The 12,417-nt window shown below is 47.5% G+C and overlaps 7 protein-coding genes across 7 annotated transcripts; 6 read left to right on the top strand and 1 right to left on the bottom strand.

Moving 5' to 3' along the window:
• Positions 1-36: 36 nt before the first annotated feature.
• Positions 37-1,374, top strand: KL911_000245 (uncharacterized protein; the record flags this gene model as incomplete). The annotated part of the gene is made up of 1 exon (XM_043197520.1): positions 37-1,374. One exon carries the CDS (start codon positions 37-39, stop codon positions 1,372-1,374), a length of 1,338 nt encoding a protein of 445 aa, XP_043056938.1.
• A 512-nt stretch (positions 1,375-1,886) lies between these two features.
• On the top strand, positions 1,887-3,458 carry KL911_000244 (uncharacterized protein; the record flags this gene model as incomplete). Its single annotated transcript, XM_043197509.1, has 1 exon — positions 1,887-3,458. The coding sequence occupies one exon, from the start codon at positions 1,887-1,889 to the stop codon at positions 3,456-3,458; it is 1,572 nt and encodes a 523-aa protein (XP_043056937.1).
• A 149-nt stretch (positions 3,459-3,607) lies between these two features.
• KL911_000243 (uncharacterized protein) lies at positions 3,608-4,354 on the top strand (the record flags this gene model as incomplete). The annotated part of the gene is made up of 1 exon (XM_043197498.1): positions 3,608-4,354. The coding sequence occupies one exon, from the start codon at positions 3,608-3,610 to the stop codon at positions 4,352-4,354; it is 747 nt and encodes a 248-aa protein (XP_043056936.1).
• A 67-nt stretch (positions 4,355-4,421) lies between these two features.
• KL911_000242 (uncharacterized protein) lies at positions 4,422-5,333 on the top strand (the record flags this gene model as incomplete). Its single annotated transcript, XM_043197487.1, has 1 exon — positions 4,422-5,333. The coding sequence occupies one exon, from the start codon at positions 4,422-4,424 to the stop codon at positions 5,331-5,333; it is 912 nt and encodes a 303-aa protein (XP_043056935.1).
• Positions 5,334-5,414: 81 nt separating this feature from the next.
• On the top strand, positions 5,415-7,202 carry KL911_000241 (uncharacterized protein; the record flags this gene model as incomplete). Its single annotated transcript, XM_043197476.1, has 1 exon — positions 5,415-7,202. One exon carries the CDS (start codon positions 5,415-5,417, stop codon positions 7,200-7,202), a length of 1,788 nt encoding a protein of 595 aa, XP_043056934.1.
• Positions 7,203-7,204: 2 nt separating this feature from the next.
• On the bottom strand, positions 7,205-8,401 carry KL911_000240 (uncharacterized protein; the record flags this gene model as incomplete). Its single annotated transcript, XM_043197465.1, has 1 exon — positions 7,205-8,401. The coding sequence occupies one exon, from the start codon at positions 8,399-8,401 to the stop codon at positions 7,205-7,207; it is 1,197 nt and encodes a 398-aa protein (XP_043056933.1).
• An 825-nt stretch (positions 8,402-9,226) lies between these two features.
• On the top strand, positions 9,227-12,259 carry KL911_000239 (uncharacterized protein; the record flags this gene model as incomplete). Its single annotated transcript, XM_043197453.1, has 1 exon — positions 9,227-12,259. One exon carries the CDS (start codon positions 9,227-9,229, stop codon positions 12,257-12,259), a length of 3,033 nt encoding a protein of 1,010 aa, XP_043056932.1.
• Between the last annotated feature and the right edge of the window lie 158 nt (positions 12,260-12,417).

Raw genomic sequence — 12,417 nt, 5'->3', positions numbered from 1 at the left:
TATATATAACAGAATTTTTTTCGAACAAGACCAAACATGATTTCCCGGGACGTTAAACGGCGGAAGACGGAGTCGAGCACGTATCCGTTGTTTCTCCTGAATCTGCCGCTTGAGCTCATCCGATGCATGCAGCTGTCGCGAGAGGATTTGGTCAACATATCGACTTTGGACAGCGCTCACAGAGCAAAGTTTTATCCTCTTGTATACGAAAGGCTGAAACTGACATGGCGAGACTTCAAATCTTTTAGTGAGAGTTTCAAGTCCAAAGACCTTGTTCGCGCAATCCGCATTTTCAGCGACCTTCAAGACCGAAAATCTACTACCTACGGGGAATGGAATATATCACTCAAAGGGATACTGGAGGAGTCTCCCAACCTCAAGGAGCTGGTGATTGAAGTTATGTCGTCAGCCCGGTGTTTAAAGTACCAGGATAACTTTGATACCAATTTGAGCGACAAGATCGAGAAACTGAAGCTAATCAGTCATTCTGGTGCGCCCAACGATGAGTCTCTTTTTGAACTGACTCAACTGCAACGGTTCCATAACATCAAGCAGCTCACTCTTAATGGGTTTCTTCTTGCCAAGGACCAATACTTTTATCCCAAATTCAAGTCGGATTTCAGCGACCTCAAAGAACGGAGCAGGGATGGCCGTCTCGTGTTTTTGAACGATCTGACGCTGATCAACTGCAAATGGGACCATCCTTACAGTCTTAGTGACGTCTTTTCGCCTGTCTACCCTTCACCAAATCCGCTTCTTAAGTTGGAGAGCAACGAGTTTACGTCGCCCGAACGTCTGTCTCTGTTCTACAGCAAATACTCGTCTTCCTTTGTGGCTGCCGAACGGTTCAGATCTTTCATTGACAACGATGCCAACGAGTTATTTCTTTTTGAGACACGTTTCTACAACAACCTAAAGCACCTTTCGATTGTGGTTTTGAGTGAAGACTACAACGAGAACAAGTACAACTATTACTACCCATGGCTCAACTGGCTAAACTTGAAAAAGATATTCCAGACGCAAAATGAAGAAACGCGTGAGATCGAGAACAAATCGATTTTGACCAACCTTGAGTCGCTCACACTTGTTGGCTGGAGAATGGCTACATTGAGCGAACTACGCAATGTGTTTGGAATCGGAAAGGAGCTCAAATATAATATGAAGCATTTGGCTTTGTACCTTGTTAGACCTGTTCCACACTTCCAGGAGGTAAGCGAGAAGGACAAACTGGAACTGCGCAAAGTGGAGGAATACCTGCAAATGATCTTCAACAACGGACAAAACAAGCACACATGTACTTTTGAGGTTGGCTACGTGGAAGACTGTTTTGCTGACGAGAGATACGTAAAAGAGTATACGAAAAATAATGAATAATGAAGATAATAAGTACGGAAACGACACCCCCCACATTCGTCCCGCGATCCAAAAAGCGGGTCATGTGGTTCTTTTCCCCAGGTGCGAAAGTTTCCAACTTCGCGGCCGTTTTGTCATCTCGCGCAATTCTATTGGCCAACTGACAGGGTGCATCAGGATAATATCACGCGCATGAGGGGATGACCTGTAACGGGTTCCGAGTCGCATAGGCACTGACCTCGCCAGTATGGTACTATCTACTTTCGACCGACGGTTGGAAGCCACTTTCCAGCTCTCGCAAGTCAGGCGCCCGAGGCCTATCGGTTTGGGGACCGGATATAGGCCATATCGGGTCTCTCCACCAACTATTCATCGGTGCTATTTTTTTTGTCAGGTTTTATTGTTCGCACACCCCGTGCCGGAAAACTAGAAAATGGGTCCAAGAAGTTCTGAAAACCGGAAATAACACCATTTCGATATATAAATATTTTCTCTCCGAATTTCCCTTCCGCTTGTAACCATTCTTTTTTATCATGTCTGCCATTCTCAAGCAAAGAGTCCGCTATGCTCCATATCTCAAGAAGCTTAGAACCGCTGAAGAGTGTATTCCTCTCTTCCAGCACGGCCAATATCTTGGATGGTCGGGTTTCACCGGAGTGGGAGCCCCTAAGGTTGTTCCTCAAGCCCTTGTGGATCACGTTGAAAAGAACAACTTGCAAGGCAAACTGGCCTTCAACTTGTTTGTCGGTGCCTCGGCAGGTCCAGAAGAATCACAATGGGCTCAAAATGACATGATATTGAGACGTGCGCCTCACCAAGTCGGTAAACCGATCGCCGCTGCGATCAACTCCAATAGAACCCAATTTTTCGATAAACACTTGTCCATGTTCCCTCAGGACCTCACTTACGGTTATTACACCATGGACAAGTCTAACGATCTCTTGGATTACACCATTATCGAGGCAACTGCCATTACCGAGGACGGTGCGATTGTCCCAGGTCCTGCTGTCGGTGCCTCTCCCGAGATGCTGAGCTGCTCGGACAAGATTATCATCGAAGTCAACACTGCCACGCCATCCTTTGAGGGATTGCATGACATTGACATGCCAGAACACCCACCTTTCAGAAAACCATACCCATATACCTCTGTTGACCACAGGAACGGTTTGCAAGCCATTCCGGTCGATCCCTCCAGAGTCGTTGCCATTGTCGAGTCCACCACCCCAGATAGAGTTCCAGACCCAGCACCTTCGGACGAAACATCCCGCAGGATTGCTAGCCATCTGATCGAATTCTTCGAGCACGAGGTCAATGCCGGTAGAATGCCAGATAACTTGCACCCATTACAGTCCGGTATCGGTAACGTTGCCAATGCAATCATTGGCGGACTGGCAGATTCCTCGTTCAAGAACCTGACTGTTTGGACAGAGGTTTTGCAGGACTCATTTTTGCCGTTCTTCGAGACTGGCGCTATGAATTATGCTACTGCCACCTCCATCAGACTGTCCACGGATGGATTCAAGAAATTTTTCGACAATTGGGACCTCTTCTCCAAGAAACTATGTCTCAGATCGCAGGTTGTGTCGAACTCCCCAGAATTGATTAGAAGACTTGGTGTCATTGCTATGAACACGCCAGTCGAGGTGGACATCTACGCGCACGCCAACTCAACCAACGTCAATGGATCCAGAATGCTGAATGGACTGGGAGGATCTGCCGACTTCCTGAGAAACGCCAAGCTGTCGATCATGCACACCCCAGCAGCCAGACCTACCAAAACGGACCCTACCGGTATCTCGTGTGTTGTTCCATTTGCTTCACACATTGACCAAACTGAGCACGACTTGGACGTGATTGTCACTGATTTCGGTCTTGCCGACCTCAGAGGATGCTCGCCAAAGGAGAGAGTCAGCAAGATCATCAACAAGTGTGCCCACCCAGACTACAGAGCGCAGTTGCAAGACTACTACGACAGAGCCCTGTTCTACTGCGAGAAGAAGAAGACGATGCACGAGCCACATGTTCTGAAGGACGCTTTCAAGATGCACATTAATTTGCAGGAAAATGGCACCATGAAGCTGGATAGCTGGGACGTCAAATTCTAGAGCAGTATTCCCTCGAGCTATGATTTAGAATGAATTCATATAGCGTATTTCTCCAATCATAAAAAAGTTGAATCCGAGAGTAATCCTTACACCTGCTTCGCACCGAGTTTTCAGTGTTGACAAAAAAACGTTTCCCCAACAACCTCACCATGTCTGTCGAAGAACTGAAAGAGTCGGTCGAGAAGCTCGAGAACAGAATCAGAGCCTTGGAGTCTAAGGCCGGTCTGACCACCAAGTTGCCAGCTGCCCTTAGAATGGTGCTCATCGGACCACCGGGAGCAGGAAAGGGTACCCAGGCCCCAAACCTCAAAGAGAAATTCTGTGCTTGCCACCTGGCTACCGGTGATATGCTGCGTTCGCAGGTCGCCCAGAAGACTCCATTGGGACTGGAGGCCAAGAAAATCATGGACCAAGGTAAGCTTGTGTCCGACGAGATCATGGTTAACATGATCAAGGACGAGCTGGCCAACAACCAGGAGTGCAAGAACGGCTTCATTCTTGATGGCTTCCCTAGAACCATTCCTCAGGCTGAGAAGCTGGATCAGATGTTGGCTGAGAACAAGACCCCGCTGCAAAAAGCCATTGAGCTCAAGATTGACGACGAGCTGCTTGTTGCCAGAATCACCGGTAGACTTGTCCACCCGGCCTCGGGAAGATCTTACCACAAGATCTTCAACCCTCCTAAGGAGGCCATGAAGGACGACGTCACTGGCGAGCCATTGATCCAGAGATCGGACGACAACGTTGAGGCCTTGAAGAAGAGATTGGTCACCTACCACGAGCAAACGGAGCCAATTGTCGAGTACTACAAGAAGGCCGGTATCTGGTCCGGGATCGATGCCTCGCAACCACCAAAGACCGTTTGGGCTGACATCCTGAAATGTCTGGGTCAGTAAAGTTGCCCGTAATTTGGCAGAGTGTAAAAACAAGTTGTCTATATAAAAATACAACCTCTCTTTTGCCATGTCCTTTATATTCAAGTCGCCGCTAGACATAGAGCTTCGTCTTGACGGAGAGGACTTGCGCGAGACAGTGGAACAGAAGGGCATCAAGGGGCGCAAGGAGAAGCTGCCATTGTACAAGGACGGCGAGACCGTTAAGGGCCAGGTGACCATAAGAACCAGAGACAACAAGAGGGTGGAACATACAGGAATCAAAATCCAGCTTCTAGGCTCGATAGAGACAAACAACGATGGCATGGTGACCGACAATTTCCTCTCAATGGCGCACGAGCTTGCTAGTCCGGGGGAGCTCAGGCATCCAGAAACGTTTCCGTTCGAGTTCAGAAACGTCGAGAAACAGTACGAAAGCTACCGCGGCATAAACGTGCGCTTGCGGTATTACCTCAAGGTGACCGTTTCGCGCAAGTCGGCCGATGTGATCAGGGAGAAAGAGCTCTGGGTGTACCAGTACCAGGACCCCCAGAGCGAAGACTCCGAGAGCGTGGTGCCTACAAGCTCGGTGAAGATGGACGTGGGGATTGAGGACTGCTTGCATATTGAGTTTGAGTACTCCAAGAACAAATACTCGCTGAAAGACGTGATTGTGGGGAGAATATACTTTCTGCTGGTACGGCTGAAAATCAAGCACATGGAGCTATCCCTCATACGAAGAGAGTCGTGCGGAGCGCCGCCGAACCAGCTGAACGAGAGTGAGACCGTTGTCAAGTTTGAGATTATGGACGGAGCGCCCGTCAGAGGAGAGACCATTCCAATAAGACTGTTTCTGGGCGGATTCGACCTGACGCCGACGTATAGAGACGTCAACAAAAAATTCTCTACGAGGACGTTCCTCAGCCTGGTCCTGATAGACGAGGATGCTCGTCGGTACTTCAAACAGAGCGAAATCATACTGTATAGGGAAAAGAACGAATAGCACCCATTGGCCATGGCTGTGCACGAGTCAGATTATTTTTTCCGTAATAATAACTAACGGCTGTGTACATAAGATCTAGCCATGTTTAGTTTTCCGCGTGTGGAAAGGTCTACTGTCATCCCCGTCCATTCCGACAAGATCGATTTGCCCGCGTCTGTGCTGGAGCTTCTTGTTAAGCGGTACGACCCATTGCCGCATCCCCTGACGTTTCGACTTGCCACCGCCACCAATGTGTGCTACGCCGGCGTTCGCGAATTCAGTGCTCCAGAAGACACTGTACTTGTTTCGGGCGATCTGCTTGAGGCACTGAAAGGGGAGGCTGGAGGCCCAGTGCAAGCAGAGCTGATTGAACTGCCAAAAGCCACCGATCTGAGCATCAAGCCTCTAAAGTTCTACAAGAACATCTCGGACTGGAAATGGTTTTTGGAGGCAAAGCTCACCAAGTATTATTGTTCGCTTACGCGAGGGCAAACCTTGCTCCTAGAGGACGAGTTTGGCTCGTACGAGCTTCTCATTGACAGGCTCGAACCAGCGGCTACCGTTTGCATCATAGACACAGATATCAACTTGGACGTTGTTCCTCTGGACGACGAGATGGCCAAGCAATTCTTGCATAGAGAGACGATCAACGCTATTCGCGTCAACGAAAATGTACAGACCGATAAGATGCTCAAGCTCGAGCTAGAAGATCACGAGCGTGTGCTTATCACTGCCGATACAGACTTTGTCGTTTCCAACATGCCCAATGTAAGCGACCGCTCTTTTATATGGCACACGTTGAACGGAGACAATAAGATGTTTTTACAAAATACGTTCCCCTACTTTGAAAAAACGCTGTATCTGCTACCCTTCGCACCCACACTGATCCAGTTATCGGCAAACTCATCTGAAAAATCCACTACCGTCTCTTCGGCCAATGTGTGCAGCAACTGTGGAGCCACGGTAGCTGCTGCCTCCAAAGTGATGCATGAAAATTTCTGTTTGCGCAACAACGTCAAATGTCCACGCGGCTGCGGCAAAGTGTTTCTCAGAAATGTGCCCGAAAATCATTGGCACTGCTGCGAAGCGTATGGAGACGACGACACATCTTTCAAAAGACACCAGAAATATTTCCATTATCACATGGCGCCGGAGTGTTCCCGATGCTCACAGACAGTCTCGACCAGATTGGTGGACCACTGTGTGCATCTGGCTACGAGCTGTCCATATACGTTGCATGAGTGTAGATTTTGTCATTTGACGGTACCTAGGATGGAGGCTTCCACAGATGCACTACTTTCCGGAATGTCGCAGCACGAGCTCGAATGCGGATCGAAAACAACAGAATGTCCGAGATGCAAGCGAAACGTCAGACTCAGAGACTTGGAGTCGCACATAAAACTACACGAGCTCAACAGAGTGACGAGGCCTAAGCCCGTGGTCTGCTCAAACGTCAATTGTATTCGAGAGGCAGCCACTTCAAACGAGCTGAAGTTATGTGAATTTTGTTTTGGGCCACTATATTCACCTATTAATGATCCAACAGGCCAGAAATTGCGCAGCCGTATCGAACGACGGTACATTTTGCAACTCAACTCCGGCTGCGGAAACACGTGGTGCAAGAATAAGGAGTGCAAATCTAGCGGAATGGCCTCCTTCCAAAATTTCGGCGACATTATAAACCACATTAAAACACAGCTCATGAACTCGTCGGTATTCTATTTCTGCGTGGATCTAGCTACTACCAAAAAATCGATGATGGTGTCCCTGCTGTTGGATGAACACGAGTATGATAGAGCATGGATCTGCAAAGCAGTCTTAGCAAAAGACAATCTTGACGACGTCAGAAGGTGGCTGATTAATAATGCGGTGAGAATAGACGAGGAGTGAGCTCACTTGAATAGCTTGGTAATAGAAACGGCACCTTCCTCATTCTTGTTCATGACTTTTGCAACGGCTAGTTCAAAGTCTTCTTGTGTAACGTGTATCCTTCTTTCTCTTAATGCGTACATTCCGGCCTCTGTGCAAACTCCCTTGATTTCAGCACCAGAGCAGCCGTTCATCTTCTCGGCGATTTTCATAAGATCGATTCCTCTTGTCAGGTTCATCGATCTCGAGTGAATCTTCAGGATATCTGTTCTAGCGTTCAATGTTGGTGGTGGAAATTCGATCTTTCTGTCAATTCTTCCCGGTCTCAGAAGAGCAGGATCTAGGATGTCCAACCTGTTGGTAGCCATGATGATCTTGATGTCTTTCGACGACTCGAAACCATCCAGCTGGTTCAACAGCTCCAACATGGTTCTTTGCACTTCAGAGTCGCCTCCACCCGAGGAACTCTCAACTCTCGAGGATCCAATGGAGTCGATCTCGTCCATGAAAATAATGGAAGGAGCGTGTTCCCTGGCCATCACAAACAGTTCCCTAACCATTCTGGATCCCTCACCAATGTATTTCTGAACCAGCTCCGATCCTGACACTCTGATGAATTTACAGTCTGTGTGGTGGGCCACCGCTCTGGCCAACAACGTTTTTCCTGTTCCCGGAGGTCCGTACAAAATCACACCCTTAGGCTGAGCAATACCCAAACTCTCGAAAAGCTCCGGGTGCTTCACCGGAAGTTCAATCACCTCCTTGATTTCTTTGATCTGCTTGTCAAGACCACCAACCATGTCATACGTGGAGTCCGGCACTTTTTCAACCATCATGAGTGAGACCAATGGATCCACTTTATTAGGCAGAATTTGATGCAATTCATATGTATCGCTTCTAAGACAAACCCGCAAACTTGGGGTGATTTTCTTGATATCGATGTCATTCGCCACATTCACCACGTACTTTCCCTCTGGATGAACCTTCACTAGAACCTTCTTCTTTCCCATAACCTTCACAACCTCTCCCACATAGGAACCCGGCTCTTGCAGAAGCTTCAACTCGTCTTTAAGTGCCCTAACTTTGGCGTTCAAGGCATTTCTTTGCGCCTCCAGTCTTCTAAGATTTTGAGTCTTATCGTTGACTTGGATCTCAAAATCCTGTATCTTCTGTTTAAAAAACGGCTTTATGCCTGCTTCGTGTGACGTTGCGGTCGCCATTTTGCAATTGAATGAGTAATTGAAAAGAATCTGTCTTTACAATCGTTGATTTTATTTTGGTGGCGAATGGAAGAATATCTTTCGGTGTAAAGGTGCAACCAGCAGTCTGCTGATAAAAATACATGCTCCTACGTTCGTGGCTCTCAGGTCTCGTGTTCATAGGCCTCGCGACATGCTTCCAGTCGTACTGCAAGTGCGATTGCGAGGTGAACTACGAGATCCTCGAGCTGGAAATCGCTCATGGCTGTAGTCAGTGCACAATGCAGTATTGCCTGGATCAGAAAATCGACATGTGCAGAGATCCAGAGAACCGTGAATTAATGACAGCCTACTGTTTCCGTAAGTGCAGAGACCTAGATCCTGAAAGCTAACCACGCAGAAAGGGAATCTTACAAAGACATGGTGATAATTTACGGATTCTGCTTGATTGTTTTGGCATTGCTAGGAGCCATGGCAGCAAAAATGATTATTGGCAAAATTGGGCTTCGTTGAATCTAAAGTAAGCTCGTCACGCCCTGCACACCAGATGCGAAGCTTACGACGATCGGTACGGTTCTGCGGAAGGCTAAAATCGTGGATCGAAAATGACTTTCCGGGTAACGGTGAAAATTTATTGAAAGCGAACAAGACCAAAAAAAATCTTTCTCTTGTAAAAAAGGTAATTGTACCAATATATATCTTATTTTAGGTATATATATCAGGAACTTCCTACTCGTAGTTCCTTAGAAACGTGTTTGCTCACGTGGAGTCCGTTCGGTACCTTTTTCTTCTATCAGGATCAATACTCCTTTGGGACTTTTTCATCAACCCATTGACAATTTGATCATGTCGAATCCAAATAGCGTCCCACCTACAGGGAACACGCCTCACCATTACAACTCCAATTACCATAAGAACAGGAGAAACAATGGCAGCTACAGTAATTACAACCAGTCTCATCCCCAACCTCCATATTATCAACAGCAAGGTTGGACAGGATATATGACGCAGCCATATCAGGCGGCCGCACCAGGTTATGCTTACAGTTACTATGCGCCACCTCCTCAAGGAGTTCCAGGAGGAGCCTACTACGCGCCTCCACCACCGGGTGCTATTGGCATCAGCCCTACGCTGCCGAACTCTGCGACTCACACCCCGGTGTCAAAACCCGTCAACCTGAGTATCAAAAATAAGAACGGTGAGGCTGTTCAATTCAATAAAGGCCACTCCAAAACTGCATCTTTGTCATCTTCATCGTCATCTTCCACGCCTGTTCTGTCCAAAGCTAACGCCTCATTGCCTGCTGTCCCGCCGTCAACTAGCTCTACAGCGTCTGTGCCGATGTCACCAAGCAAACCAGACGCTGCACCAGCGAAACCAGCTGAGCCAGAGGTGAAGAAAGCAAACGAGGAATTCAAGGCAAAGTTCTTGGAGCAACTCAGGCTCAAAAACTCTAAAGCTACTTCGGAGAAAAAGGAGGAGAAGCCGCAAACGACAAAGGAAGTCGAAAAGGACTTAAAGCCTGATGAAACTCCAGAAATAGATGATACTCCTAAGGAATTACCTAAAAGAATATCCAAGGAAGCATCAAAACCAGTGGAGAAACCTGAAAGCCCTAAAGAAGAGCCAAAAGAACCTACTAAGCCTGTCGTGCCAACCGCACCTGTTGAGCAACAAAAGGAGGAGATTAAGGAGATCGAGAAGGTTGAGGAAACTCAACCAGAATGCAAGCAAGCTGAGAAAGCGGAGGAATTTCAGGCTGCTCAAGACTCTCTTGCTGAGTCAACTCAGGCTGAGCCTGTTACGGCAGTTACCTCCTCCGTGGACGAGTCAAGTGAAGAGGGACAACCTCTTTCGATGAAGGAAGAACCGATAAATGCTGCTTCCGAACAAACAGAGGGCCCAGAGTCTTCTCCTGTCGCAGACAGTCAAGAGGATACCAGGGATGAGACAACTGAAACTTTGGAAGCCGGTTCTCCAGGTATAGACAAGACATTCGATATGACCCGCTTTTTCGCTCAAATTTCGAAGGCTACTCCAATTAAAGACATCTACGCCTTCCCCTACAAAGAAGGACAAGAGAAGCCGGATCCAAGATTACAAAATGCTTCTAAAAATAAGTACAGTCCGCCATTCTTACTACAATTCCAGCCGATCTGTCAGTTCCCTATTGACGACGAGTGGGATGCCAAAGTGCGGTCGATCATTGACTTGGTTGGTGCCAAGAAAGAGTCACGCGACCGTGGATTCTCTAGATCCGGAAGTCAGTTTGGAAGAGGCGGACCAGGTTCTTCGAATGCTATGCCAAGAAGTGCCACCCTTAGAGGTGAATTTGGATCCAGAAACGGTTCTAGAGGCGGTTCTAAAAAGAAGATGGGTCTTGGGTCTCGTGAGAAGAGTCAAAGACAAGGATCTAAGAAGCCCAGAAGGTTGGATGACGATAGGGAGAACAGAGACGAGGAGACGGAAGTTGCTAAGCCAGTCGCTGAGGTTAAGCCCTTGGAAAAGTCTGCAAATAGATGGGTTCCAAGATCGCAAAGAAACAAAGAAAAAGAGGTTCGTTACGCTCCAGATGGTGTCACTGTGATATTAGAAGAAGATGATGTGGAGGCAAAGGTCAAATCGCACTTGAACAAGTTGACCTTGGATAACTTCGATACTATCTCCGCTGAAATCATTAAGATCGCCAACCAAGCACAATGGGAAGATGACGTCAAGACATTGAAGCAAGTCATTGAACTCACCTTTGCCAAGGCTTGCGACGAGCACTTATGGTCTTCTGTTTACGCAAAGCTCTGTTTGACACTTTGTACTGATATTTCGGAAGACGTCGAGGATAAATCCCAGCCTCGGCCCGAACAAGTTCCAAAGCGTGTCTACTCCTCTGGATTGGTTCGGAAATTGCTGTTGTCTAGATGTCAAGCAGAATATGAAAAGGGTTGGTCGGATAAATTGCCAACTAACGAGGACGGTACTCCATTAGAGCCAGAGATGATGTCTGATGAATACTATAAGATGGCAGCCGCTAAGAGAAGGGGACTAGGACTTGTCAGATTCATTGGCGAGTTGTACTATTTGAACCTGCTCTCGGAAAAGATCATCATCAAGTGTCTTGTTGACCAGCTTTCTGACTCCGACTCTCCAAGTGAGGACACTTTGGAGACTTTGACGCAACTCTTGACGACAACTGGTGCCAAGCTTGATTCCAGCAATAGAGGCCCACTGGACTTTGCATTCGAAAAAATTAACCACATCATTAATAACTGTCAGCTGTCATCTAGAATCAAGTTTAAGCTTATGGATCTTTGTGACTTGAGGGCAAATAGATGGGCGGATGCCAAGTCAAATGCCGGCCCAAAGACTATTGCTGAGATTCACCAAGAGGCCGAGGCTAAGCGTATACAAGAGGAAAGAGATGCCATCAGAAGGCGTAAAACTGACCCAAGATCTGGCTCTTCGAGATCAAACAGCTCGAGATCAAACTCTAAATGGGGCAACAGCAACCAGATTTCCTCTAATGACATATCGAAAGTTGGTGTTGTGAGAAATTCATCGGAAAGGTCTCTCGGACCTTTCAACAAGCAGAAAAGCAAGTTGTCTTCCTCTAAATTGAGCCAGCAACAATTCACCACGGTGCCGTCTGCTGGATCTGGTAACTCTTCTGGCGCCTCAAGCGGACAGAAAGGTGCGGGCACTCCTCCTGACGAGCCAAGAGAGGCATCCAGGAATATCTTTGCTGCTTTGGGCGACCATGAAGACGAAGACAGTGATAGAGAAGCAGAAGACCATGAACCAGGACCACAGCATGAAGAAGCTGAATCCTCTTCCGCACAACAGGAAGGTGTCTCCGCTGCTGCAGAGACGGAGTCTCAAGCATGAAAAGCAGAAACGAGAGCGAGCGTAGGCGCTTAGCTTCACGTCAACCTTTTTCATTTCAAGGTGACTATGGTTCACGTTTTAATGTCGGCATCTTTAACGACCACTTGTCAAACATATTATTTGTACAATCAATTTATGCTCAGAAGCAACAGTAAATT

Source organism: Ogataea haglerorum (genome assembly GCF_019207285.1).
Source record: "Ogataea haglerorum isolate 81-453-3 chromosome Unknown 81-453-3_NODE_1_length_915391_cov_96.871712, whole genome shotgun sequence".
Classification (NCBI taxonomy): domain Eukaryota; kingdom Fungi; phylum Ascomycota; class Pichiomycetes; order Pichiales; family Pichiaceae; genus Ogataea; species Ogataea haglerorum.
The sequence above is the reverse complement of the archived record's forward strand: the minus strand, read 5'-3'. Positions and strand labels throughout refer to the sequence as shown.